General features: G+C 37.2%; 5 protein-coding genes and 1 long non-coding RNA gene across 6 annotated transcripts; 3 read left to right on the plus strand and 3 right to left on the minus strand.

The window, feature by feature from the left end:
- Window positions 1-1,217: 1,217 nt before the first annotated feature.
- LOC106427415 (probable ribose-5-phosphate isomerase 3, chloroplastic) lies at window positions 1,218-2,260 on the minus strand. Its single transcript, XM_013868138.3, has one exon. The coding sequence runs from the start codon at window positions 2,166-2,168 to the stop codon at window positions 1,341-1,343; it is 828 nt and encodes a 275-aa protein (XP_013723592.1). The 5' UTR covers window positions 2,169-2,260; the 3' UTR covers window positions 1,218-1,340.
- Window positions 2,261-3,122: 862 nt separating this feature from the next.
- LOC106427385 (PITH domain-containing protein At3g04780) lies at window positions 3,123-4,666 on the plus strand. The gene is made up of 8 exons (XM_013868111.3): window positions 3,123-3,271; window positions 3,454-3,540; window positions 3,649-3,772; window positions 3,894-3,942; window positions 4,010-4,067; window positions 4,160-4,206; window positions 4,299-4,376; window positions 4,444-4,666. Exons 1-8 carry the CDS (start codon window positions 3,233-3,235, stop codon window positions 4,490-4,492), a joined length of 531 nt encoding a protein of 176 aa, XP_013723565.1. The 5' UTR covers window positions 3,123-3,232; the 3' UTR covers window positions 4,493-4,666.
- Window positions 4,667-5,863: 1,197 nt separating this feature from the next.
- Window positions 5,864-7,422, minus strand: LOC106427395. The gene is made up of 7 exons (XR_001285482.3): window positions 7,230-7,422; window positions 7,097-7,136; window positions 6,988-7,022; window positions 6,635-6,912; window positions 6,439-6,540; window positions 6,217-6,356; window positions 5,864-6,123 (listed from the first exon to the last, which is right to left on the minus strand). It is a non-coding gene; the product is annotated as an uncharacterized LOC106427395 (long non-coding RNA).
- A 6,680-nt stretch (window positions 7,423-14,102) lies between these two features.
- LOC106427413 (pentatricopeptide repeat-containing protein At3g04760, chloroplastic) lies at window positions 14,103-16,198 on the plus strand. The gene has a single exon (XM_013868136.3). The coding sequence runs from the start codon at window positions 14,410-14,412 to the stop codon at window positions 16,132-16,134; it is 1,725 nt and encodes a 574-aa protein (XP_013723590.1). The 5' UTR covers window positions 14,103-14,409; the 3' UTR covers window positions 16,135-16,198.
- A 396-nt stretch (window positions 16,199-16,594) lies between these two features.
- LOC106427402 (pentatricopeptide repeat-containing protein At3g04750, mitochondrial) lies at window positions 16,595-18,870 on the plus strand. Its single transcript, XM_013868123.3, has one exon. The coding sequence runs from the start codon at window positions 16,848-16,850 to the stop codon at window positions 18,804-18,806; it is 1,959 nt and encodes a 652-aa protein (XP_013723577.1). The 5' UTR covers window positions 16,595-16,847; the 3' UTR covers window positions 18,807-18,870.
- On the minus strand, window positions 18,823-25,777 carry LOC106427401 (mediator of RNA polymerase II transcription subunit 14). Its single transcript, XM_013868122.3, has 7 exons — window positions 25,377-25,777; window positions 23,619-24,650; window positions 23,354-23,451; window positions 23,099-23,273; window positions 21,419-23,032; window positions 19,812-20,791; window positions 18,823-19,733 (listed from the first exon to the last, which is right to left on the minus strand). Exons 1-7 carry the CDS (start codon window positions 25,584-25,586, stop codon window positions 18,932-18,934), a joined length of 4,911 nt encoding a protein of 1,636 aa, XP_013723576.2. The 5' UTR covers window positions 25,587-25,777; the 3' UTR covers window positions 18,823-18,931.
- Between the last annotated feature and the right edge of the window lie 74 nt (window positions 25,778-25,851).

A 25,851-nucleotide genomic window follows, 5' to 3' on the forward strand; every position in this document is an offset into this window, starting at 1 on the left:
CTAATAACAACCCAATACTAATAGATAAAATTTTGAATATTCCATTGTTATATTAGTATTATTTTATTTTGTTCAGTGCATCTTCATTTTATAGAAAATACTATATTTACTTAAGTTTTCCATTACAATTTCAGTATTTTTACAACCAGATGACCCTGAACATTACAGTAGAAACAAAACGCTAATACATATTTTTCATTAAACATGCATATATGTTTGTAATTAGATATGAAAATGGGTCTGTACATTAAGTCATTAACATAGTGGCACTCAACCAACACAAATATTTTTGTCCCTCAAGCTTACTGGCTGAGAAAAAAATGATTCATTATGCAAACATCTTTATTTGTCTTTATTCATTTTATAAGTTCTTGCAAAGCTTATTTCGTCTTACTTCACACCCACTTATATCTTCCCTTCCTTCTCCATGAAACTATTTATTAGACCTTTAGTAGCTGAGGGCAAAGGCAAAACCGCGTGAGCGTGAGTGTACTGAATTTTAATAATCATGTCAACGGGAGATCTATTTTTTCCTTTTAAAAGGTTACCTGGTTACATGGATGTAACTCTTGTATTTTGTTTTGTTCTCTAGAGTTGTTCTATCAAATTGCAGGGAGGTTCATTGTTCGATCCAGTCAGACTGTAGCTATATCTCCTTCTTGTCCTTTTCCCCATGGTTGTACTGTTTAATAAATAGTTTCAAAAAATCAAAATGCAAATTCATGAAGAAAAATCAAAGTTGTATTAGATTTTTGATATTGAATTGGAGAAGCCAGTTTCATCTTTGGGAATTACATTGATGTATTTCTAACCTAAATCATCAATAAATCGATCATTTTAAATCTATTTATCAATCAAAAGCCATGTGTAAATTCTTTATATTGGTTGACAAAAAAATATTTATATTCTGGTGCAAAAAAACACTTAATAGTAGTAAGAATCTAGATCAATAATATATGAAATTTGATAAATGTTTTAATAAGTTTATTGATCGTGCTTTGAATTTGAGAGTCCATCCAAAAACCTATAAGTCCTAAAAACAGAGCAGGCCTAAATATGTTATATAGCATGCCTTAATATATATCATTGGGCTTGAAAAATGTTGATTAAAGCCCATCACTCATGAGATTGGGCTTGAATAATTTAGACTACTTTCTCAGTAGCTCACTGTTACTGGAATTAAAGTTTCTACTGTATACAATTTGCAATCATTCATGGATACGAAGATCACTTCATTTTTGTTGTCTGAAATGCTGAAATTTCGAATGATGCTGAATCGAAATTAAAGAGTTTATTTCAAATTTCACAAAGGAGAAAAAATTCTCATCCAGCGAAAAACCTCACTTGTTCATAACTTCAACGCCGTTCTTCCCAGCGATAATCACCGAAGTAGCCATCCCAAGAAACAAACCATGCTCCACGACCCCCTCAAACTTCCCAATCTCCCTCCCCGCGGCAAACCCATCCTTCAACGGCTCCTTAAAATACAAATCAATAATAAAATTACTATTATCCGTCACATACGCCTCCCCACCCTCACCAACCCTCAGCTTCGCCTCGCACCCAAACTCCTTAAACAAATCCCTCAGCCTCACCAAATTAAACTTCCAACAGAACTGAACAACCTCGACGGGCATCGCCAGCCCGCTCCCTCCTAGCCCCTTCACGAGCTTCGTATCATCCGCAACGACGATAAATCTCTCGGCAACGGCCTCCACCATCTTCTCTCTTAAGAGCGCGCCGCCTCGGCCCTTGACGAGGTCGAGGTTGGGATCCACCTCGTCGGCGCCGTCGATCGCGAGGTCGATTCTGGGGTGCGTGTCGAGGGCCACGAGGGGGATCCCTAGGGATCGGGCTTGGTCTTCGGTGCGTTTTGACGTCGGGATGCCGACGATGTCGTGGAGCTGGCCGGAGGAGAGGAGTTTTCCGATTTGGTCGACGGCGAAGGCGGCGGTGGAGCCGGTTCCGAGGCCGAGGACCATCCCCGGTTTGATGGATTCGACGGCTTTTTCGGCGGCGAGTTTCTTTAGGTCGTCTTGGGAGAGTGCGACGGACTGGGCCTTGACGGAGAATGAAACGGAGGTGGGACGGGGAGAGGAGGAGCGTAGGTTGGGAGAAGGAGCGCGTAGAGTGAGGTGAGATGATGAGACGAAGGATAAGGAAGCCATTGGAGACGAGAAGTGTTTGGTTGGAGCAAGGTAGAAACAAAATAGTAGAGGTTGGGTTTTTGAGATTTTAGTGGAAGAGGAAGGTGAGGGGTAGTTTTAATAGTTTTGTTTAGGTCCGGGCAAAATAACCGGAACAAAAGAATCGAACCAAAATACCAGTAACCTGAATCAGACCAGTATCCTCAAATATCCAAACAGCTCATATATTTCTCTGAGCAAAATAACTGAACCGGAACCGAACCAAAAACCGAACAGATACCCAAAATTTTCTGAGGATACTGGTCTGGTTTAGGTTTAGTTACCCTCATCTCACTAAAAATATTAATTATATATATATATATAACATAACTAAACATATATTTTTAATTTAAAAATTTATTAAAAATATATGAAAATAGGTGAGGGTAACTAAATTATTATAAACATATATTTTTAATTTAAAAATTTATTAAAAATATCTGAAAATAGGTGAGAGTAACTAAATTATTATAAAGTATCTTAATTACCCGAAAGTATCCGGAACTATCCGAATAGTTTTATCCAAAATATCCAAAGTACTCCGAAATATCCAATTTTTTTTATCTAAATCATCCTAATTATTTGATATTTTACCCTAAATAACTAATATTTTACCCGAATTATCCGAACTACCCGAACCATCCAAACTCGAACCGGATCCAAATGAGAACCGTATTTTTTTCGGGTATTTTCCGGTTCCTAGTTTTACTATCCGAACCGAACCGAACCCGAAACTATCCGAACATAACCGAACCGAAAATAGATCAAGTAGTAAATGGATCCTCTAACCCTCTATCTGAACTACGCGAAATACCCGAACTGAACCGAACCGATATCCGAAATGTCCAGGCCTAGTTTTGTAGTTGGTATAGGGGTATAATCGTCAATATGAATCTCGTATTTGGTTGGTGAAGACTCTAACCCGCTGAGGCAGTCAGAGGTTTACCATTGCGGCGTCGTTTTGATTCGTCTACGAGTCTAATTACTTTCCTCCACTTTCTCGATTTTTCAGATTTCTTTGCAAGAACGAAACGAAAAAACTCACGATGTCCGCCGAATCAGCCAGCGATATTCCTAAGGGACAGGTGAACTAATAGTAATCTGTTTTTTAGTTTTTATTCTTTTGTGTATGCTTTTAAAAGTAATCTTAATTTTGTTTTTGGTTGGGAAGAATATCTATGGTTGATGAGGGTTTCGAATCTCTTGTGATGCAATTTTTGAGCAATGGATTCTATTAAGTTTGATTTGTTGTGTTTTGATATTTCAGGTTGATCTGCTAGATTTCATTGACTGGTCAGGTGTTGAATGCCTCAACCAAAGCTCAAGTCACTCCTTGCCCAATGCTCTCAAGCAGGTTATTGATATTTAATATGATTTATTTTGACATGTAGAACATATTAGTCCTTAATACCAAATAATAGTTTGCAAATTGTTTGATTGATTTACTCGTTTGTGAATGTAGGGGTATAGAGAAGATGCGGGTTTGAACCTAGAGAGTGATGCTGATGAACAGCTACTAATCTATATTCCTTTTAACCAAGTTGTCAAACTGCATTCTTTTGCTATCAAAGGCCCTGAAGAGGAAGGTAATGTTGTTAAAAAAATAAAAGAAAACATTTGTTTTTGATTTTTTTAGTGTTGCATTTGGTTTTGTTACTTTGTTATTAATGTTTTTTTTTTGCTTGCTTGCTTATATAAACATCTCAGGTCCTAAAACGGTGAAGTTTTTCTCAAACAAAGAACACATGTGCTTCAGGTATTATAGCTTATATGACTTAGTGATTAATATTATCGTTGTAATAACTCAATCCTCTTTGATACAGCAACGTCAATGATTTTCCTCCGAGTGACACCGCTGAACTAACCGAAGAAAACCTCAAGGTAAAACATTTCTTAAAACCTAAATTTTATTTCATTTAGTGACATCTATTCCATCTTGTATTGAGACTTCTCTGTTGAAATCAATTTTATAGGGAAAACCGGTGGTTCTTAAATATGTTAAGTTTCAGAATGTTCGTAGGTAAAATGCTTTTACCATGTTCTGTTGTGTTATATTATACTTGCTCAGCGAAATCACTAGCTCGACCTAACCTTTTATCTATTTGATTAAAGCTTGACGATTTTCATTGAAGACAACCAATCGGGTTCTGAGCTCACAAAGGTTCAGAAGATCGCTCTTTACGGCTCAACGTAAGTATCTCAGAAATGTTTTATTACTAGACTCACAATCCTAGAGATAATGTTGGTGCAATTACAGGGTTGAGACTACTGATATGAAGGGGTTGAAGAAGATTGAAGATCACTGAGCAAACAAAAGAGTGATCATTTATCACTTTGATTTCTACTATTCTGTTGTTGGTTTCTTTGCTTATCACTTACTTTTTGAAGTTTCTTCAAATATTGAGGTAGACTAGAACTTGCGATTACAAGCTTATTTGATAAGATGATTGAGACCATAAGAGAGGACTCAATAGTCAATATGATCAGACCTTAACAACAAGAGCGTCCATGAGGTCAGGGCCGGCAGCCCAGTGTCCCTCAACCAAACAACCACTCCACTCAACTCCCCCTTTTGATCCCTTTCCACTTTGATCTCAACACACCAGATTTCCTTCTTCTCACAAATCTCTATTTGCAAAAACACAACCACCTTTTCACCATATATCACAGGGCGTGAAACATTAGCATCCTCATCAGTGATTAGTTTGACGCCCTTCTCATCTTGTACACAAATTTGTCTTACATCAACCGCTTGTAATTCTCTGAACCGTGGATCGGAGAAGTAGGATACTGCGTCCAGAGAGCATTCATTATCGTACCACGCCTTTAAATTTAAGATGTCCGTCTTTAAAGTCACCATGTAGAGCTTATGATCACTCTTGTAAGTCCACTGGTACATACATACGAAAGTCTGAGGGATCCGGTTCAAGAACATATTCATTCTCGAATATGCTTTGTATCCTTCGATACTTATCTCACCGACACTACCGACTTCATTTGGCATGCTTGGGAGGTGGTGTGCTGCCGTGTGAAACCTACAGTCAATGAGTAACGTATCAGTAGATGAGAGACTCTCATCATCAGGGATCACAAAGATCTTCGAATCCACGGTCACGTAGCTACTACGTGGAGATAATCGAGGGAGTGATGTGACATGGACCATGCTAGCGAATCAGCATATCCTACGAATGCGTTAGGAAGCATCGTGTTACTGCTATTTCTGATAAAAGTTTTCTTTAACAACATGTTTGATGTAATTTATGATTCATGTAATATGTTGCATTGATTTGATATCAATAAAGATAAGACGTTATTAAAAAAAAATATATAAAATAAAATTAATAAATTTTGCATTGAAAACCGAAAATGATATTTATTTTGTAACGGAATTTTTTTTTTACAATGACACTTAATATTGAACGGAGAGAATATCATTTAGAGCCCTGGACAAGTTGGAGTAAGATTGATGAATTTGATGGTGTTCAAGTTCTAAACTTTAATTAATTAGAAGAGAGCATTTTGATGACAAAATAAGTGAGATTATTAGAAAGCACGAAATGAAAACAAAACCAATATCAACGGTTTCGGTGGACAAGGGGGAACCGAGGCCTTGGATCAATATTTCATTTTGTGGAAACATAGGTATTAAGCTTAGTCTTTTTAAGTTACTAAAAACTTTACTAAAAACTTGATTGGAGAACCAAGTTTGTAATATTGTTTCTACAATGTTTTATCATAAAAAACAGCACACAAGAATATAAACATAACATTTAAAATCCAGACAAAACATAACATTTCGAAGAGCGAGGCATTGCATGACAAGTAGTTAATAACACGGGAGAGAGAGAGAGAGAGAGAGAGCATTTCTAATCCGTAAGTCTTGATCATCTTCTGATTTCTCGTCACTTTTAAGCTTTCTTACCCAAAGGCAACCTAGCTGAAACAAACAAACAAAGAGACGCAATGAATGAAAGGTTTTTTACACTTTTGTTTCTCAAAGAAGAAAATAAAAGAAGAAAAGGTAACGTACCTGCGCGTGATAAGCCACACCTCACCAATTTTATAGGGAGGACCGTAGTGACTGCAAATTTAGAGCCTCGTACAGTTCTTCAGCTAAGTTTCAGAGCCTTGTCCATAGTATCTAGTCCAGAGATAACAAGGAGAACAAAGCTGCAAAAAACTCAAACGGTGGCTTTAGTTAGCAAGTTGATAAAAATTAACCAGCAAACTTGGTGGGAGGAAGAAAACACACCCGTTACAGATATCCATAATACCGGATTCAGGGAAAAACTCAAGTAGCATCTTGTCGATATCATCCTCATCAAGGGAAGTATCAAATCCTGTAATTTTCAACCTATAGCAGGAGAGGGAGAGAGAGAGATCATATTATCAACATGACACACACGGATACAATTAATAAGAAAAAGAAAAAAAAAGAATCAATTTACGTGCGCTGTCGGATATCGTCTGAGGGATTGCAAGGAGGAAAGACATGGTCAAGGTGATTGTCTTCAAAAGGGTAAGACGTAATTTCTAAAATACGTCCTCCCATGTCACTTCCCTGAAGCTTCAACGCCTTTGCTTCATATTCTTCATAAACATAGATAAAGGCGTAATTAACTTTATTCCACGTGATGCGAAGTGTTTTCTCAGAGCCTCTTCCACATCCTCCCTAGGAGTATGAGGGGACGTGTCGTATCCCTTGACCACCATCCTCCTAATAATGCTATATATATTGCAAAGGATATTAATTAATTACCGAATGATCTCTCTATCTAATTAGATAGGAAAAGAGACGAACCTGCTCCCTGCGTAACTATCGTTCAATTCCTGAACCTTAAAAGTAAATATAAGATGTAATCAGGTATCAAGAAACAACTAATTTCGAGAAACAGTAAGCGAATAATTACTTTGATCTTGGACCAATATCCCCCGGGCCTTATATCAATGCTGTTGCAAAAGAATTTAAATAATTAATCACCATTTATGATCTATCTATCTTATCTAATTACAGATACAAAATCTCAGAAAAGAGAAACGAACCTCCTGCCTTTTGGAATCTCTGCATCACTACCCTTCCATTCCAGACCCTACGTTGTTACAATCGATCTTATCAGAAACAATACTACTACGAAGAAGAAGAAGAAACAATTTCATTTCTTTGTTCGTGGATTCGTCCATGGCCACTGCTGTGCTAGGTTTTTCGAGAGGCAATGAAGATATTTTGTTTTCAAATTCTAGGGATTTTTGGTCTTTATAGAGACTCTCTCTCGACCTTTTTTGGGCCGTAACTATCCTTCTCGTTGGGTCTTCATTTTAGTTTTGGCCTGTACTAGGCCCTTTTACTCATATTCCTCTTTCCCTAGCATATTCTTTTTTTTTTTTTTTTTTTTTTTTTTGTCGTAGTACTATTATTGTGTTTGAAATACAGCATAAAATGTATGACTCTATTTTATTATTATAGAAGACTAGTTGATAAAGATGGCAAACAGATTGTCTCTTCCCATTCCGTCCCGAACCGCAACAGGATTTTCTTCAATCAGTGGGTCAGGTCCGCACGGGCTGTCGTTTCCAAAATGACTTTCCAAACCCGTCCCGCTATATGTATAATAAGCCTTTGCGGTCGGTCCACGGGACATATGATAATACACGCAGCAGAACGCTTCAACCCACTCCAAAACATTTCAGGCCACTTTGCATTATGATTCAAATTGTCGATTTAACTAGATATGAGTCATCAGCCATTGATTTGTTTCTTTTTTTTTTTATTCAAAACAATAGTTGTAGTTACTTTTTGTCACGTCCAAAACATATTAACATATCAAGTAAAGATAATTACATAAGGTATTTATTAGCTTATAACTCATAAACTTATAACCAATGCCTTCGTTTGTTGAATCCAAAAATTAAATAAAATCAGATACCAAATCAAAACTACTAATCCCAAATTAAATAAAAAGAGAAAACCAAATCAAAACACCGCCAAAGCTCGAACCGTCATAGCCGGAACTGGAGTCGTCATTGACGTAGTTTGAATCATCAACCCCGAAACTCGAATCATCAACCCCGAAACTCCTTACGTTTTCTCGGGGTAAGTCACACAAATCGCCTTCTTCTCACTCTTTTTCTTGTTTTTTTTGAAGTAAAACAAGAAATGAAAAAAAAATACGGGTCTTGTAATCCCGCACGATCCGTTTCGGTCCATCCCACAAAAGATCCAGTCTCGTAAAGACCCAATCCGAAAAGCCCATAAATCTGCAGGTCTAGAAAACTTCGTCCCAATACCGTTTCGCGACAGTCATTTATGGGCCAGGCCCACAGTCCAGGTTCATAATTACCATCTCTACTAGTTGATGATAAATGACGGTTAAATTATATTAAAAATATCAAAAGGACTAAAATATCCTTGTACCAATGAAGTTTACGAGCAAATATAAGGAACATCTCAAAATAATCATTAAGTAAAAGTATGACAAATTAATATTTTATCATAAAATAGCACACAAGAAAAACACTAAAATAGGTTTTATTAAGTGGTAATTGACTATTATACTCTCATTTTATAGGTAAATTGAAAATAAACAAATATTTAAATAAAAATGGAATTCTTTTACCTTTTTAGTTTTCTCGAAATTCTTTTCGAATATTTTTGAATTTTTTTTATTTTCTTTTTTTTTTAAATCAACTCTTTATTTTTTTAAACAATTTTAAAACCTTTTTTTAAAAAAAAATTTCTTGTTTTTTTAAAGCTGGATAACTATGCAACTCATATATTCAATTGGTGTTGACCCGGGGCTCGTCTTTGCTTATTATAGGTCTGTCCATTTATTGTCTGAAAATAAATTTCGTGTATATAATTATGATAATTTAATCATTCGCCTTTCTCGAATACAATATCAACTAGGATAAGATCCGCGCCTTGCGCGGGATTAAGTTATTATTTTTATTATATTTTGGAGAATGAAACAATAGTTTGGCTTCATTTGGATTACGGGTGTTCAACCAGGATATCGGGTTAGTTTCGGTTCGGTTCGGTTTTTTTCGGTATTTGGTTAGTAAAATATAACTACTATTCTAAATCAATATTTACTTTGACTTTAGTCTTTCACATACTTTTGAAAGATTTCAACTGGACGACTAAATTGATCAGCCAATCTTGTTGCTTTAAATCATTAGTGTTTATATATATATATTATTTAGTTTGAATATTTATTAAATAAAAATTCATATGCGTTATATTTTATGATCATTTGTAACTTATTATAACAAAAAAATAATCTATTGATCACAAAATTTTCAGAGTGGGAATATTCAAATTTCTAATAATATATAGACATTTTGAAAAATTCAAATATAACATATAAGAAAAAATATAAATGCTTTTATTATATATTTAATGTGATTTTTTAATATCTTTCAATAATATAAAATTAAAAAAAAGAACTAAGACACAAAAATTGTTATCAAATATTTATTATTCATAATAATTAATTTTCATATATACGTTAATCATATTAGGTAATTTCGTAGCTTCTAATTAAGAAAAGTGCAAAAAAAATTTTGGTAGATTATTTATCAATTAGATAGTTAGTTTAATAAAAAATATAATGTAAGTCAAGATGGACCAACCTATTTTTCTAAGAATAGTATATTTTATATAGTCATTTATTAAATGAGAATTTATAATCATACAGTTCTATGATCATTCATATCATTTTATAAATATTTAAATAATCGATAACAAAAATTTCAATGTGAAATCTTTAATAAGTTTATAATTTATAAATGTTTTTGAAAATTCATTGAAAGTTTTAATATTAAAATATTTATGTAATCTTATGGTATATAGTATACTCTATATATATATATAAATATATATGTTTTATTATTAAATGATATTTTTTACTCATATGATTTTAAAATAATGTGTATCTTCTTATAATATTAAATAAAAGTTCATATTAATACAATTTTATGATCATTTGTAACTTATTATGACAAAAAAATAATCTATTGATCACAAAATTTTCAGAGTGGGGATATTCAAATTTCTAATAATTTATAGACGTTTTGAAAAATTCATAATATAACATATAAGAAAAATTATAAATGTTTTTATTATATATTTAATGTGATTTTTAAATATATTTTAATAATATAAAATTAAAAAAAGAACTAAGATACAAAAATTGTTATCAAATATTTATTATTCATTATAATTAATTTTCACATATACGTTAATCATATTAGGTAATTTCGTAGCTTTTATTTAAGGAAAGTGCAAAATATTTTTTGGTACGTTATTTATCAATTCGATAGTTAGTTTAATAAAAAGTGTAATATAAGTTAAGATGAACCAACCTATTTTTCTAGGAATAGTATATTTTGTATAGTTATTTATTAAATAAGAATTTATAATCATACAGTTCTATGATCGTTCATATCGTTTTATAACAAAATATTTAAATCATCGATAACAAAATTTTCAATCTGAAATCTTTAATAAATTTATAATTTATAAATGTTCTTGAAAATTCATTGAAAGTTTTAATATTAAAATATTTATGTAATCTTATGGTATATAGTGTTTTATATATATATATATATATATATATATATATTTATTTTATTATTAAATGATATTTTTTACTCATATGGTTTTAAAATCATGTGTATCTTCTTATAATAAAAATGTTAAACCAATTGATCATTAATTTTTAACATAATAATTTTAATAGTTTTAGTCATTTATTGTCGTTTTTAAAAATTCAAAATATAACATATACGAAAAAATCTAAATTTTATTTTTATAGCTAATTTGATTGTTTAATTTATTTTAATAATATAAAATTAAACAAAAAATGATGGAGGAGATATACATTGTTATCAAATCTTTATTATTAAACTCATTAATTGTCATATATATATTAGTCATTTATGGTAATTCCGTAGGTTTTATTTAAGGAAAGAAAATATCATATCATATCATTATATCATATAGTTTGACCAACTTATGTATCTAACAACATATAAAAATCGAATGTGGACCTACTTATTTTTCAATTGAATGTAATTGACTACCTAATTGAGTGCCACCTATGCATTGGGGCCTCTTTTAATTAATACAAAATTGAGGTTACAAAATTGAGGTTACATCTTTTCAAATGTTCCTCAATTAATATATAAGGTATTCACTTTACATTCACATATGGGTTTCATGTGATTGGGTAATAGAGGCTTGGTTGGCTAAGTAAATGACAACATTATAATAACCAAAAATGGAATATTTTATTAAATCTAATTTTGTTAGCCGAAAGTGAAACGGTATGCGTCTCACGATTAAATATTTTGCAGTGTCACCAGATCTCTAACCAAAAGATTTGAACAAAACATATGCCTCTCATCATCATCCCTTTGCGTCTTTCCAGTTCATAATTCACATGCTAAAACCATTCAAATAGATCAACTAGTCTAATTTTATTTTATATAATGTTGGCATGCATGATGCATACTACGATATGACTGCCCACAATTAATACTATTGCAACAAGTAGTTTTATATAGTCCAATTTCGGTTGGTTTCACACTATTTTCTTCTAATAATTGAATCTATCAGCACAGAAGTTACTAATAGTCGAAGCTATGCAAAACGCATTTTAATAGTGCTTGCCTGTTTTGTATAAGAATTGTGTTTTCTTTGTTGTGCATGTCACTTGCAACTTAAGAAGAAAAGATCCTTATTAACATGGTTCTTGGATGTAACATTGTATGCAAAATAGTAAATACTCTTTCTAATTTTTTATCCTTTTTATTTTCTTGACGGCTCTAGTTTTTTAACCTTCTGTATGTTTGGTATATGTGTCAGCATGCGTTGTCTTTAGGCGTGACCAATATTCAATTTGCATCTTATTTTATCTGTAATTCATAACGGGACCACAAGTTCATGTTCTCATCACTTTCTCAACTCCCCAAATGCCTTCTTTGTTTACTAAACAAAATACTTATTATTTGCAACAAATCGCTATATTTGAAACCGTAATACTATTTGATATCTTCAGTTTAAATTCATACTAAAGTTCTCTATCTATTTTCACTTAATGAAATATAGATAACTAGGTGTTTTCCTGCATCATGTGCAGTAAGTAACTTTTTAAACTTGACTTATATTTTAAAATAAATTTATTAAATATTATAGATTTTACTATTTTCTTACTAATATTTAATATAAATTTGATATATATTAAATCAATTTGTATAAAATTAATAAAAATGATATAAAATTGTATAATTATCAAAAATTTAGCCTAAACAATATTTATAAATTTGTATATATATAAAAAACTAATGATCTTACGATTAGATATTTAAATTTTAAAAAATTGTATAAATTTTTGAAAACTTTAGTAATACAAATTGTATAATTATACAAAAATAATAATATTTCGAAATTTAAAATGTTATATATAAATATATTTATTTTATAGATAATATATGAGTTATTACCATATTTTAAAAAAAATTATCAAAAAGAAATATCAATATTAAATGTAATATATGAATTATTATCTTATTTTAATAAGTTTGCCAAAATATAAATTAACATTAAATGAAATTATCTATGTCATATTTTTTCTGAAGCCATGTCATCAATTTCAGTAACCATGTCATATTTGTTTTGTTAATTGATCGTAGAAAGAACCTGTAGCAAAATCACTTCGCAAATATAGAGCAGACGATGGGAAGGTAACATCACAAATTTCACTATGTATTTGGGCGAGGAATTAGTGTTGTTTCATTGTATGTGAAATGTTTTTACTTTATCTTATTACTGTGTGGAAAAACTGAAAAGACATCTGTAGCGAAGTAGAGATAATATAATACAAAAAGTAAGAGAGTTTCGTTGTATTGGTTAACAACCTAACATATGTAAATGTGAAATCATGACCAATTAATCTTTCTCTCTTTTCCTTAATACATCATGTCATCAACTATCCCTTTCTCTATTTGATATGTATGTATATTACTTATTTATTTAATTGTTGGAAATTCTGATTACAGACACGTGTTTATTACTAATTGTATGTTACTGTTCTGAAGAACCAAACACAGAAATTGTTAATTAAATCATCATTAAAAAGCTTTAAATTTACATCAGACCGACTCTTCAAACACAACTAACGTTCAATAAAGTAATAATAATATGATAATATTCAAATAATGATCAATGATTCATTCACAAATCACACCCTCTAGCTTCTCGAGACTATTTATACCTTTCTTCTCCCTCTCATTACCCTCATGAAACAAGAAGCTCACACACACAACACACCCAAATCCATGTGTACATGCAAGTAAATATCCCATGCACCAGTAGCAGTTAAGCTGCCAGCATGATCTTGTCTTCCTCTCTTAAGCTTCATATATAACTAAGCTAAGGAATAATATAATTTTCTTGTTCTCATAAGAATATATGATAATAGCTTAGAGAGAGAGAGAGAGAGACTAGGTCATGCTGGTAGTTTCACCTGCTAATGACTAGCATGAAGAAGAAGAAGAAAGAAGACATGTGGGAAAAGTATATAGTATTCCTTGTGAACCTTCTCATCCAAAAAGAGGGTCTCATCAAGTGTAACCATACAGGGTGAGTAATTAAACAGGTTATTTTAACTTCATTTTTTACCCTCGGTAACTTTCTTAGTCACTGCGAAATCTCATATTGGCATTTGCATTTATATGTTAATATTATCATCATGAACGCTAAGCTATAAGAACTTTGACTAAATTATCTTCAAAACGTCGTCGTATCGCTCAAATGCTTTTGACTCTCTCTGTTTATCAAAAGACTCAGGACAAACGTCACTGAACTAGCGGGATTGATTCTATCTTGTAATCCTATCCTGTATCCCTGTATTCTTCTCTTTCCCGGTTAAGACAATAAATCAAACAAAATTATTACATTAAGGATTTTGCATTTTGAGGATTAGAAAACGAGTGGTCGTGGTCGTCCTCTGTTCCTGCTTTCCCCCTTCCTTCTCTATCCTCTAAAGTCCTCGCCTTTCCCTCTCCTCTCGCACTATCTCCACCGTCTCACCTCTCGATTCTTCTCCGATCGCAATTCCGCTTCTGGGTTTCTCGCTCCTCTCCTGAACTCCCCAGAAAGTTTGTTCCTTTACTTCATTTCCTCTGTTTTCGCCCACTTCCATGAACCTTAAAACAGATAGAAATGACGCCACTTTCCTCTGAGCTCGTCGGTTTCACCATCCCTTTCTACTCCAAAACATATAAACACTACAATCGAAGCTTCTTAACCTGCTCTAACGTCAATGTCAAACCTTTCTCAACCAATCTTCAAGCATCCACAACGGACGCGAGACAAACTCATTCACACTCTCTCGGATTCAGAGACACACAGACGCTCAAAATCTTCCACCGCTCGTGCCGGTCAGGCAACTACACCGAGGCTCTCCACCTCCTCGAGAGCATGGTTCCTAAAGGCTACAGCCCCGACGTGATCCTCTGCACGAAGCTCATCAAAGGCCTCTTCAACCTCCGCAACGTCCCCAAAGCCGTTAGGGTCATGGAGATCCTCGAGAAGTTCGGGCAGCCTGACGTCTTCGCCTACAACGCCTTGATCAACGGGTTCTGCAAGGTGAACCGCATCGACGACTCCACGAAAGTTCTCGATAGGATGAGGAGCAAAGGCTTTTCCCCTGATACTGTGACTTACAACATAATGATTGGTAGCTTGTGTAGCAGAGGGAAGCTTGATCTTGCCTTAAAGGTGTTTGATCAGTTGGTTAATGATAATTGTCAGCCTACTGTGATTACTTACACGATTTTGATCGAAGCGACGATGCTTGAAGGCGGCGTCGACGAGGCCTTGAAGCTGTTGGATGAGATGTTGTCCAGAGGGTTGAAGCCTGATATGTTTACTTACAACACGATCATCAGAGGGATGTGTAAAGAAGGGATGGTGGAGCGCGCTTTCGAGATGATTCGGAGCTTGGAAGTGAAGGGATGTGAGCCTGATGTGATCTCTTACAACATCTTGCTTCGCGCGCTTTTGAACCAAGGGAAATGGGAGGAAGGAGAGAAGCTGATGAGCAAGATGTTCTCTGAGAAGTGTGAGCCGAACGTTGTGACTTACAGCATTCTGATCACTACTCTGTGCCGCGATGGAAAGATCGATGAAGCGCTGAATCTCCTTAGGCTTATGAAGGAAAAGGGGTTGACGCCTGATGCTTATAGCTACGACCCTTTGATCGCGGCGTTTTGTAGAGAAGGTAGGTTAGATTTAGCTATCAAGTTCTTGGAAACAATGATCTCGGACGGATGTTTACCGGACGTGGTGAACTACAACACCGTGCTGGCTACGTTGTGCAAGAATGGGAAAGCGGATCAAGCGTTGGAGATATTCGGGAAGCTAGGCGAAGTCGGCTGCTCGCCGAACTCCAGCTCCTACAACACGATGTTCAGCGCGCTGTGGAGCAGCGGAGATAAGATCAGGGCGTTACAAATGATATCAGAGATGCTTAGTGACGGGGTAGACCCCGATGAGATCACTTATAACTCGATGATCTCGTGTCTATGCAGAGAAGGGATGGTTGACGAGGCTTTCGAGTTGTTGGTTGATATGAGAAGCTGTGAGTTTCATCCCTCGGTTGTTACATACAACATTGTTCTGTTGGGATACTGTAAAGCTCATAGGATTGATGACGCGATAGGTGTTCTTGACACAATGGTGGAGGATGGGTGTAAGCCTAATGAGACTACTTATACAATGCTTATTGAAGGGATTGGATTTGCTGGATATAGAGCTGAAGCTATGGAGTTAGCTAATGATCTGGTTCGAATCGACGCCATTTCTGAGTTTTCATTCAAGAGATTGCATAGGACTTTCCCTTTGCTTAATGTTTTACAGAGATCTTCTCAGACACTTGGTCATTAGGATAAACAACACATTATGTTATTGATTTTAATGTTCAAATAAATCATACACAAATGATAAACTATGGCTCTGCTTGATAGATCGCTGTGACTGACTGGTTGCAAGTTATAGATTGATTGTTATTGGTTTTGGTCATGCCAGTGGTTAACAGTAATCAGTAATTGATCATTGCAACTAGTCAAAAATCATGGGACAAACAAATGAACAATACCAATGTTCTAGGCGGAGACATCAAATCTTTTCTTTTTTTTTTGTTAAAAGCTGATTTATACACAGGTTAAAATTGATTTAAATTAGTCTTAAACTGACAAATCAAAAATAGTGTAAATATACAAATTGTCTAATTTTTTATTTTTGAATGTCTAATTTTTATAATTCATTAAAATAATTATATAGTTAAATCTAAAAACTAAAATATCTAATATAAATATAAAATACATAAAAATAAATAAAATATTTGTTAACGTCTATAGAACTGAATAATACGGTTAACTAATAGTCATATACAAGGCATTTACAAAACGACTGTTTACTGTCTAAGCCATTTTTGAACATTGAACAACACATTTGATCGTAGGTTGTGGTCTAAGGTATGATTGAATTTGAATCTGAAGTTACATAACTTCGAAGATCAAATCTTTTTTGATTTTACTTATACGCCAAACTAATATTCCGACAAAGACAAGAGCTTTCAGCTCTGTTTCTTCTGCTCTATGTTCGTGCGTCGAGGAGTTCGTTTCTTTGCCACCGAATGTAAACGCAAGACGACAACATGGGATCCTCTTCACTCCCTCGACCTCAATCACCAATCTCTTGTTCTGCTCGAGAAATGCAATTCGAGGCACCAGTTCAAGCAGATCTTAGCGAACATCATGCGTGTCAATCTCATATGCGACACGTTTCCCATGAGCCGTCTCATCTTGTTCTCAGCGATCACGTATCCAGACAATATCGACTTGGCGAAGCTTCTGTTTCGTAACTTCACACCGAACCCAAACGTTTTCGTTTACAACACAATGATCTCTTCTGCTCTTTCGAAGAAGGAATGTTTTGGTCTGTATGGGTCCATGGTTAGACACGGTGTTTGTCCCGACAGGCAAACGTTTCTGTACTTGATGAAAGTAACGAACTTTCTGTCGGAAGTGAAGCAGATTCATTGTCATGTAACTGTTTCTGGGGTTTTGTCTGAAGGGAATAATTACTACCTGTGGAACTCTCTGGTGAAGCTCTATATGGAGCTGGGGGGTTTGGGTTATGCGGAGAAGGTGTTCGATGAAATGCCTGAACGAGATGTGAGCTCTTTTAATACTATGATTGTTGGTTATGCTAAGAAGGGGTATTGTTTAGAGGCGATGAAGTTGTATTATAAGATGGTTGGTGATGGTATTGAGCCTGACGAGTACGCGGTGTTGGGTCTTTTAGTTTGTTGTGGTAGATTATCTGATGTTAGGCTTGGGAAAGGAGTTCATGGTTGGATTGAGAGGAGGAAGCCTGGCTCTTCGTCGAATTTGATACTGTGGAATGCTGTTTTAGACATGTATTTCAAATGCAGAGACTCTGGTTTTGCGAAAAGAGTGTTTGATGTGATGACGAAGAAGGATACGTGTTCTTGGAACACTATGGTTGGTGGCTTTGTTAAGCTTGAGGACATGGAAGCTGCTCGGGAGGTTTTTGATCAGATGCCTAGAAGAGATCTTGTGTCCTGGAACTCTCTGCTTCTTGGTTACTCCAAGAAGGGATGTGATCAGAGAGTTGTTAGAGAGTTGGTCTATGAGATGTTGATAGTGGAGAAGGTTGTTCCGGACGGAGTTACTTTTGTAAGTTTGATAAGTGGTGCAGCAAACAACGGAGAGCTTAGCCAAGGAAGATGGGCACACGGGTTTATGATCCGTCTGGGATTGCAGATTGATGCCTTTCTTGGTTCGGCTCTGGTGGATATGTACTGCAAATGTGGTAGCATCGAGAGGGCTTTCATGGTTTTCAAGACAGTTGCTGAAAAAGACGTCACGCTATGGACAACGATGATATCCGGGACTGCCTTCCATGGAAACGGCAAGCAAGCTCTGGAACTATTCCAAAAAATGCAAGAAGAAGGCGTGACGCCGAACAAAGTCACTCTCCTCGCTGTCCTAACAGCTTGCAGCCATAGCGGCCTAGTGGAGGAAGGGCTACACGTTTTCAACCACATGAAGGAGGCATTCGGGTTTGACCCTGAAACCGAGCACTACGGAAGCCTTGTGGATCTCTTGTGCAGGGCGGGGAGAGTAGAAGAAGCAAAAGACATAGTGCAAAAGAAGATGCCAATGAGACCAAGCCAGTCGATGTGGGGATCAATCTTAAGCGCTTGCCGAGGAGGAGAAGATATCGAAACCGCAGAGATGGCTTTAACGGAGTTGCTTAAGTTGGAGCCTGACAAAGAAGGTGGATACGTGCTGCTGTCCAACATCTATGCAGCCGCTAGAAGATTTGGATATTCAGACAAGACGAGAGAAGCAATGGAGAGCCGTGGAGTAAAGAAGGTTGCAGGATACAGTAGTGTAGTAGGAGTAGAGGGAGCTCATAGCTTTGTGGCTACAGAGAGGCAGAACCATCCAAGATGGCTTGAGATTAGAGGAATATTGCATCATCTATGTGAAGAAATGAGTTCAAACTTGGATCTTATTCATTTGTAATAAAAATGCAATAATCTTTCTGAAGCAAATTTTTATCTATGGTAATGTCTAAATTCAACCAAAATTTCACAACCAAAGGATTGTATGTACACATTAAGACAACAAACTGACAAAAGTTTACATCCCTATATGGTAAACTCCTTTTGAAGAGTGTTATTATTACTACTGCCTTCTCTGAGACCTTGAAGACATAGATGCAATGTTCTCTGGACACTATCTGCAACCAATTTGAGCTTCCCTTGAGTCAAATCTCCTGCAGCAGATCCGTTGACTTCCACCGTACGGCTCACTCTCTGTTTACACTTCTCCCAATCATCAACACGCTGCCAGCAAGCCCTTCCTCCATGGCTTCCTTCCATCCCAAGAAACGTCACGCTAGGGTTATCCCCAAAGGTGTACCTTAACCTAACCGATACACAGTACGGCAGCCACGCCGCTCCTCCAGCTGCGTTTATGTGAGGTATGTGCGCAGGATCAAGAACCACGGTCAAAGCAAAGTCAACCGTGCTCTGAGGCCGGTCGAAATGGATATTGCTTTTAGCTGCACAGCTAGTTTCAACATCTGCACCGGAATGATTCTCTAGGCATAGCTCGATCCTAGGTCTCTGCGCAGGAGCAACCTCTACGGCTTGTTGTGATTGTGATAACCCTTTCTTCCAAGCTATCAGTTTAAGAAACTCTCTTAAGACTGGTATAGGTAATGTGAGGAGTGTTATGAACGAGGCGACTCTCGAAGCATCGTAAGGCTCTGATGCAACACGGCGGCTGAAATAGTCACAGATTTCTCCAATCTCGGATTGTGTTAGCTCCTCTTGAGCAGTACCTGATGAACCGTTTTGCTGCTGTTGCTGGTGATGGAATCTCCTCACGCTGAGGACTTGAAGAAGAAGCTGAACTCTATGGACACTCACCGCAAATACATAGCCACTACCACAAGAAAATAACAACTAAGGTTAGCACAAACACGCGATATGATTTGTCTAAGTTCTTGGTTTTAGATTATACCCGACAAAGAAGCGTAACGCTGGTTGTTCTTGGTCTAAGTTCAAGAGAGCGCCTTCGTTCTCCTTCAAGATTGAACCTAAGATCTCTCTCAAGAGATCTGGAAGCTGAGCAAATAGCCACAGTACTCCAAGGTATTTGAGGATCCCACGCAAAACTTTTTTAAGAGCCACAAGAGGAACCCATCCTCCGCCATAGCCACCATCATCACCTAAACCGATAATCGCTGTGTTTAATTCGCCTCTTACATGTGCCGGCACACCGCTCCCTGGTGGTCTACGTACAGACAACCCTGAGCCAACCACTAAAGATCCTGAAGCAACGCTGCCTACACGACTCATCACGGCTCTTGACATTGCACTAGAAGGGGAAAAGTTAACTCTGCTACCACTTGGGTTTGTTGCTCCTTGGCTACCTGTCAGATTCGGTTCCAAACCGTTTAACTCTTGAGCAACATGCTCCATGATGAAAGGTCTGAACTGGGGACATGGCAAGGAGCCTCCAATAGAAGCACCGCCCTTGGGTGGTGTTGCTGGTTGCAACCAGACTTGATCTCCAGCAAAGCATCTCATGTCCACCGCAAAACGTTTGCGGTATATGATCCTTATCCAATAGGGTCCACGGAGTACTACAGAGACATCAATGGGTAAGAGAGAGCTGGGAACGATTCCAGGTCCGCTTCTCCCTGCAGCTCCATGGAAACTTCCACCGAGTGGACTTGGAGCAGGAGAAGGAGAAGCAACAGCACTCCCTGAGGCAGACTGGCCAACAGCATTTGGAGCTGCTAAAGTTGAAGGTTGAGTTTGTTGCGTCTGATTTGATTGTCTGGAAGTCGCTGTAGCAGGTACGACAGTCACGCCAGTGGCTGAACTAGCTCGGGCAGGGCGAGTAGCAGCAGCTAACGCAGTCAAAGGCCCAGCAGTAAGGCGAATGCAATCCAGAAGAGATTCTACCTCTCCACCATTTATGAAATCCTCCAAGAACTGTACAAGAATAACCCACAATAAGCAAAATTATATATATAGAGTAAAAACTCTATAAATTAATAATGTTGGACTATGGTATTTTATTAATTTACAAAAAGTTTCCTTTTTAGATTTTTTCTTTTTAAAATATATTTTTCCAAAATATTTTCATGTATATACATTAATTAAAAGTTTGGAATTTGACATTCATATTGTTTTTATTATATTATTTGGTGTATATAATATGTTTTATAGAACTTAAATGTGGTTTTAGATATAATTTTACTAAATCTCATCAAAATATATTAAATGTTAATAAAATATTAAGATCATTCCATTGTTAATATAAAAAAAACAATAAATGGTTTGTTTTTACTTATATAAAATGTATATAAGTATATAAATAATCAGTTCATAATTTTAATGGGACCATATATTTACATATGTTTTTTTAACTATTCTTTTATTATTTTATCGATTTGTATTATATTTTGAACCGGCCCAATGGGACAGTAGAAATTTATTAATTTATGGTGTTTATTAATTTATTAATTTATGGTATTTATTAATTTGGGAGTACTAATTTATAGAATTCTATTGTACATACCTCTTAAGAGTAAAAAGTAATTCCTATGAAATACTCACCTTGGTATGTGGCCAGTGTTGGTCAGGAGAGACGTGCATGGTGCATTCATCTTTACCTGATTCCCACTCCACAACAAAACGAGCCAAAATGCCCGAACCAAAGCTAAACCACAGGCTCGTCAATCCCACTGCCTCAATCTTGAAAGCCCTCCATCTATCAACCGCCTCCCCACCGCCTTTCCCTCCAGCAGGTCCTTTAACAGCGTGATTAGCACCACCAGGCTCTTCTGTTTTCTCATCCGCCTTTATGCCAAGTAGTTTCCGCATGCCAAGGGAGAACCTTCTAGCATTAGAAAGCCTCTGTATATCGGCCACAAGCTTCTTGATACTATCTGCTTCCACGGACTGATAGGTCAGAACAACGCCTTCAGGGTCATAACGGATATGTGAATCAACGTCAGACGAATTAGCAATGTGGACTCCGGATCCCCACGGTGTTGATTTGCTTCCCTTCTGAAGCTCCCAGAGATCCCTGAAGTGCTGGTCGTTTATTTTCACATCCCAACACATGCTCCCGGGTCTACCGAGCTGCAAGCATATATGTTGCCAGGAATCATTCTGAGCAAACGGAAGACGGAACCATATGTCTGAAAACGAATCTCTCAGTCCCATCTCCTCAACGTATTGGATGTCCAGCGCCTCCATCTGGCTAGTTAGCTTGGCGTGCTTTATGGACAGAGAAGAGTGCCTGACCACGTGGAGAAGAGCGTAGACGAAAACGCTTGACGGTGCGTTCCCTTTGTTTGCTTCAGCTATGAGATCCCCATAGCTGCATCCAATAGCTTTTGTTGATGTTACCACTGCAGTAGATAGGGCCTGTGATGCAGAGGTTTTACTTCTCTTATTGGGATGAGTTACACCTTCCACTACTTGTAGAGATGGGATCAATCTTAGCAAATCTGAAGCTGAGCGTTTCCGTGACTTCTGGTCTTTTCTCAACAAAGGACCATCAGAGGTAACTGCAAGATCAGCTGACTCAGAGACAACAGTTAGGGATGGAGACAATACCATGGACAACTCTTTGTTAGAGTTCTTCTTCATAGCTGAACCCTTCCCAGGGGGAGGAGATGACAACAGATTAAAAGAGCTAGATTCCAAAGGGCCTTGCGTACTGTAGAAGGAATCAGATTGATAGCTAGTCAACAGCAGAGCTTTTCCATCAGCGGATGACGTCACTTTCTGATGTCCAAACACTTCATCAACGATGCTAGAGAAACTCAACTGGCCTCCACTCATCTCCGCCAAAGACTCCTCAACTAATCCAGGACCACGGTGTCCAGACGCTTGACTCAAGCTCCTCTCAGCGTCTGAGAACGAAGACACAAATCTAGCTACATCGGATGTAATCAAGTTGAGATCATCTTCAAGAATCCGTATCTGCCCAATATCAATCTTCTTAACACGCAGAACGTTGCTCAGATCGTTGAGAAACTGAGGCTTCCCCGAACCGTCCGTTTGAGTTTCCGCTAGTTTAAACAACGGCGTGAAGTCCTTTTCGAGCTCCATGAGCAAGAGGTGAGAGCTTTCACAGTCAGGGAATCCCAGAGCCAGGATGCTTGGCCCATCAGAGAGGCTTTTGGGGGCTTTGTTTACACCAAAACCATGTTCGTAGACCTGCATTAAACCAAAAACGGTCAGAAACTGAGCTTGAACAAAAAGCTGAAGCACACAGTTACTTACCTCAAGACCCAAGAATTTGCCAATGGCGGCAAAAAAATGCAAAATGCTTTTGCTTCTCAGGTTGATAAAGGCATCAACAGCAGATATGCTTCCTTGGTTTAACGCATCTTCAAATTCAACCAAGATGGAGGGGGTCAAGACACTCTTGGATGACTGAAGAAGAAACTTACCGGTCCTGCAATCATTAATGTAAAATGAGAAACGCCAGGCTAGATAAAATCTCTCTCTATATGTAAATAAAAGAAAATATTATACCTTATATTGATCCCAAGTGTGAAAAATGATGATCCATAGGCTCGGACTCGTAATACCTCTGGCTCTATTTGTTCCTTAGAATCTACCATGCTACCTCCCTGAAAGAAAGAAGAAAGAAGAATAACCAAATTAAACTCAATTAAATAAATATTGAGAATACCAATAGCATACTAACTCCACAGCTACAAGAAAGCTAGGGGAAAATCACTATTCTTAACAATTACAATTGCGTCAAAACAAATACAGATTATTATATTCTTTTTACCTCACTGCCAGGCTCATCCAGGAAGGCCTGAAGGATAACATCACTAGGAGCTCGACAAATCCTGTCACTCCTCAAAAGCTCTTTCTGAATCTCAAGAAGACGTGTGTATCTATTACAGCAAATAGCTTTAAGCAGAAGCTTCTCCACGTCAATGCAGCTCTGATCCAGAGAAAACTCAGCTTCCTTGCCGGTCAGAGGGTCAATCACAAACGTGCTGTGAGAACACTTAATCTGAAGATCTGACACCGGCTCGATTTTAACGAACGAGCCAGCATTGTTTTTATCAGAATCTAGCCAGTATATTAGCTTCACTCCTGGCGTTTTGAGACTGACGGAATCCGCCTCTCCTTCTTGGTTTGCTGGTGCTGTGCCGGTGTCCGAGATCAAGTCAAAGCGAATCGCATCTTTCCATCTCCCGTGGAGAAGCGTTCGCACCTGCCTTATGACTGTGTCCATGACAATGGCGACGCAAAGCTCATGGAGCACCGCATATAGTATAGTGAATGGATTCTCTGCAACTGACATTCTCCGCTCTAGATCATCGCCGAGGATATGCCGTCTTGTCACCTCGAGTTTAATCGGACCGCCGCTTCTCTCACCAACAAGGAGATCCAAATGCAGTATCCTCCACATGGACAGGTGTCCTCGGTAACCGAGAGTCACCAGAACCTTAAACTCCCCTTCGACGGATAAGGTAACTGTGCCTTTAGAGACTTTCACCTCTGTGATCTCTTTTGGAAGCGTGATCTCGAGTAGCTTGGAGCGTACGAGCACCTCCAGCTTCCTTAGCGCTGGCTTCTGCTGCTGCTCGTCCAGAGAGCACTGCATCCCCACATCGTCTACGCACTTTGGGAGGCGCTGGTAAGAGCCTGTCAGCAAGACTTCGATAGCGGAGGGGACGTCGTAGACGGGAGCACGAGCTTGCTGGAGACCTTCGTGCATGAAGAAGAGTGAATCCGCAGCTTGTGTGAAGCATATATCGTGAGATGATAGTGTGCTCCCGACGTCCTGCAAGCGGTTTATTAGAGGAACCTGCAGCCAAAGGTGAGTGAATAAGAGGCTTAGTAAATTTCTGATTACTTTCTCCATAAAGATAGTAAACACAAACAAGTAACAATAATCATATGAAATATTAATGGAACGTTGATCTAAAGTAGCTGCCTAGGAATTTCACAAAGACTGCAAACCTAGTTAAAAGTAGAGACTACACTAGTTAAAGATAGTCTTAACATTTCCTAAACTGATTCACCAATGATAACAATTGACCTGGTTCAAATGTACTAATCAGTATTCTAAAGTTCAGTGATAATACAAAAACTGAACACAACCAAGGCAAATAGCTCAGATTTTTCAACAATATATCCACATTAGCCGAACTAAAAAGTATAAAAGTTTGATAATCTTTTATTTTAGTTGTTCAGAGAAGTAACAAAAAGCTGAGAACTTTAGCAAACACCAAGGCAGCTTAATATACCAGAGTAATCAAAAGACATAACTTCATACAGTTGCAATGAGAAACACATATGTCTGAGAGGCATCAATGGACTTGTTAGAGAACAATATAAGCTTTAGCAGACAAAACAACAACAAAAACCCCATCAAAGTCACACAAGAGCAGCTTCCAATTTCATTCCCAGTCTGTAAATAATCTAATCGTGCTAACAACACCCAATTCAAGAAAGCTTCGAACTTTAACTTCAAATTGCCTCAAAAACAGTAAAAGAAACAAACTTTAACAAGCATGAGAAAAGACAAAACCTGTTTACACCACTTGGCGAGGGCATTGAGCCGAAGCATCCGCTGCTGAGTCTTGACGACATACTTGAGGAGGCTGAGCTTCTTATCAGTATCGGAAAGCTCCGGAGACTTGGCCTTCTCAACGAGCTCCGTGAGGGAGAGGAACGACTCCTCCGCGGCTCGACCAACGAGGGCGGAGAAATCCACCGTCTGTTGCCCTAATTCCGCCATCGCGCGCGGACAAAGAAGACGAACGAAGTCTCCGCCGCCCGATTCAGAAACTTGGGGTGATTCTCGATTTCGAAATTAGGGTTTTTTCAACCTTCGCTGTTACTCCTCGTTGAATCGCCCGAAGCTCTTAGCTTTTCCAGCAACCGGATTTGATTCGGACAAGAGAGAGAAAGGGTTTAGATTTGAAGAAGAAGAAAAAAGAAATATGATTTTTGATGGAATTTAAACAAAGGAGAAAAATCTATTTTCTGTGTGGGTCCTACTT

This window comes from Brassica napus, chromosome C5, assembly GCF_020379485.1.
Source record: "Brassica napus cultivar Da-Ae chromosome C5, Da-Ae, whole genome shotgun sequence".
Lineage (NCBI taxonomy): Eukaryota > Viridiplantae > Streptophyta > Magnoliopsida > Brassicales > Brassicaceae > Brassica > Brassica napus.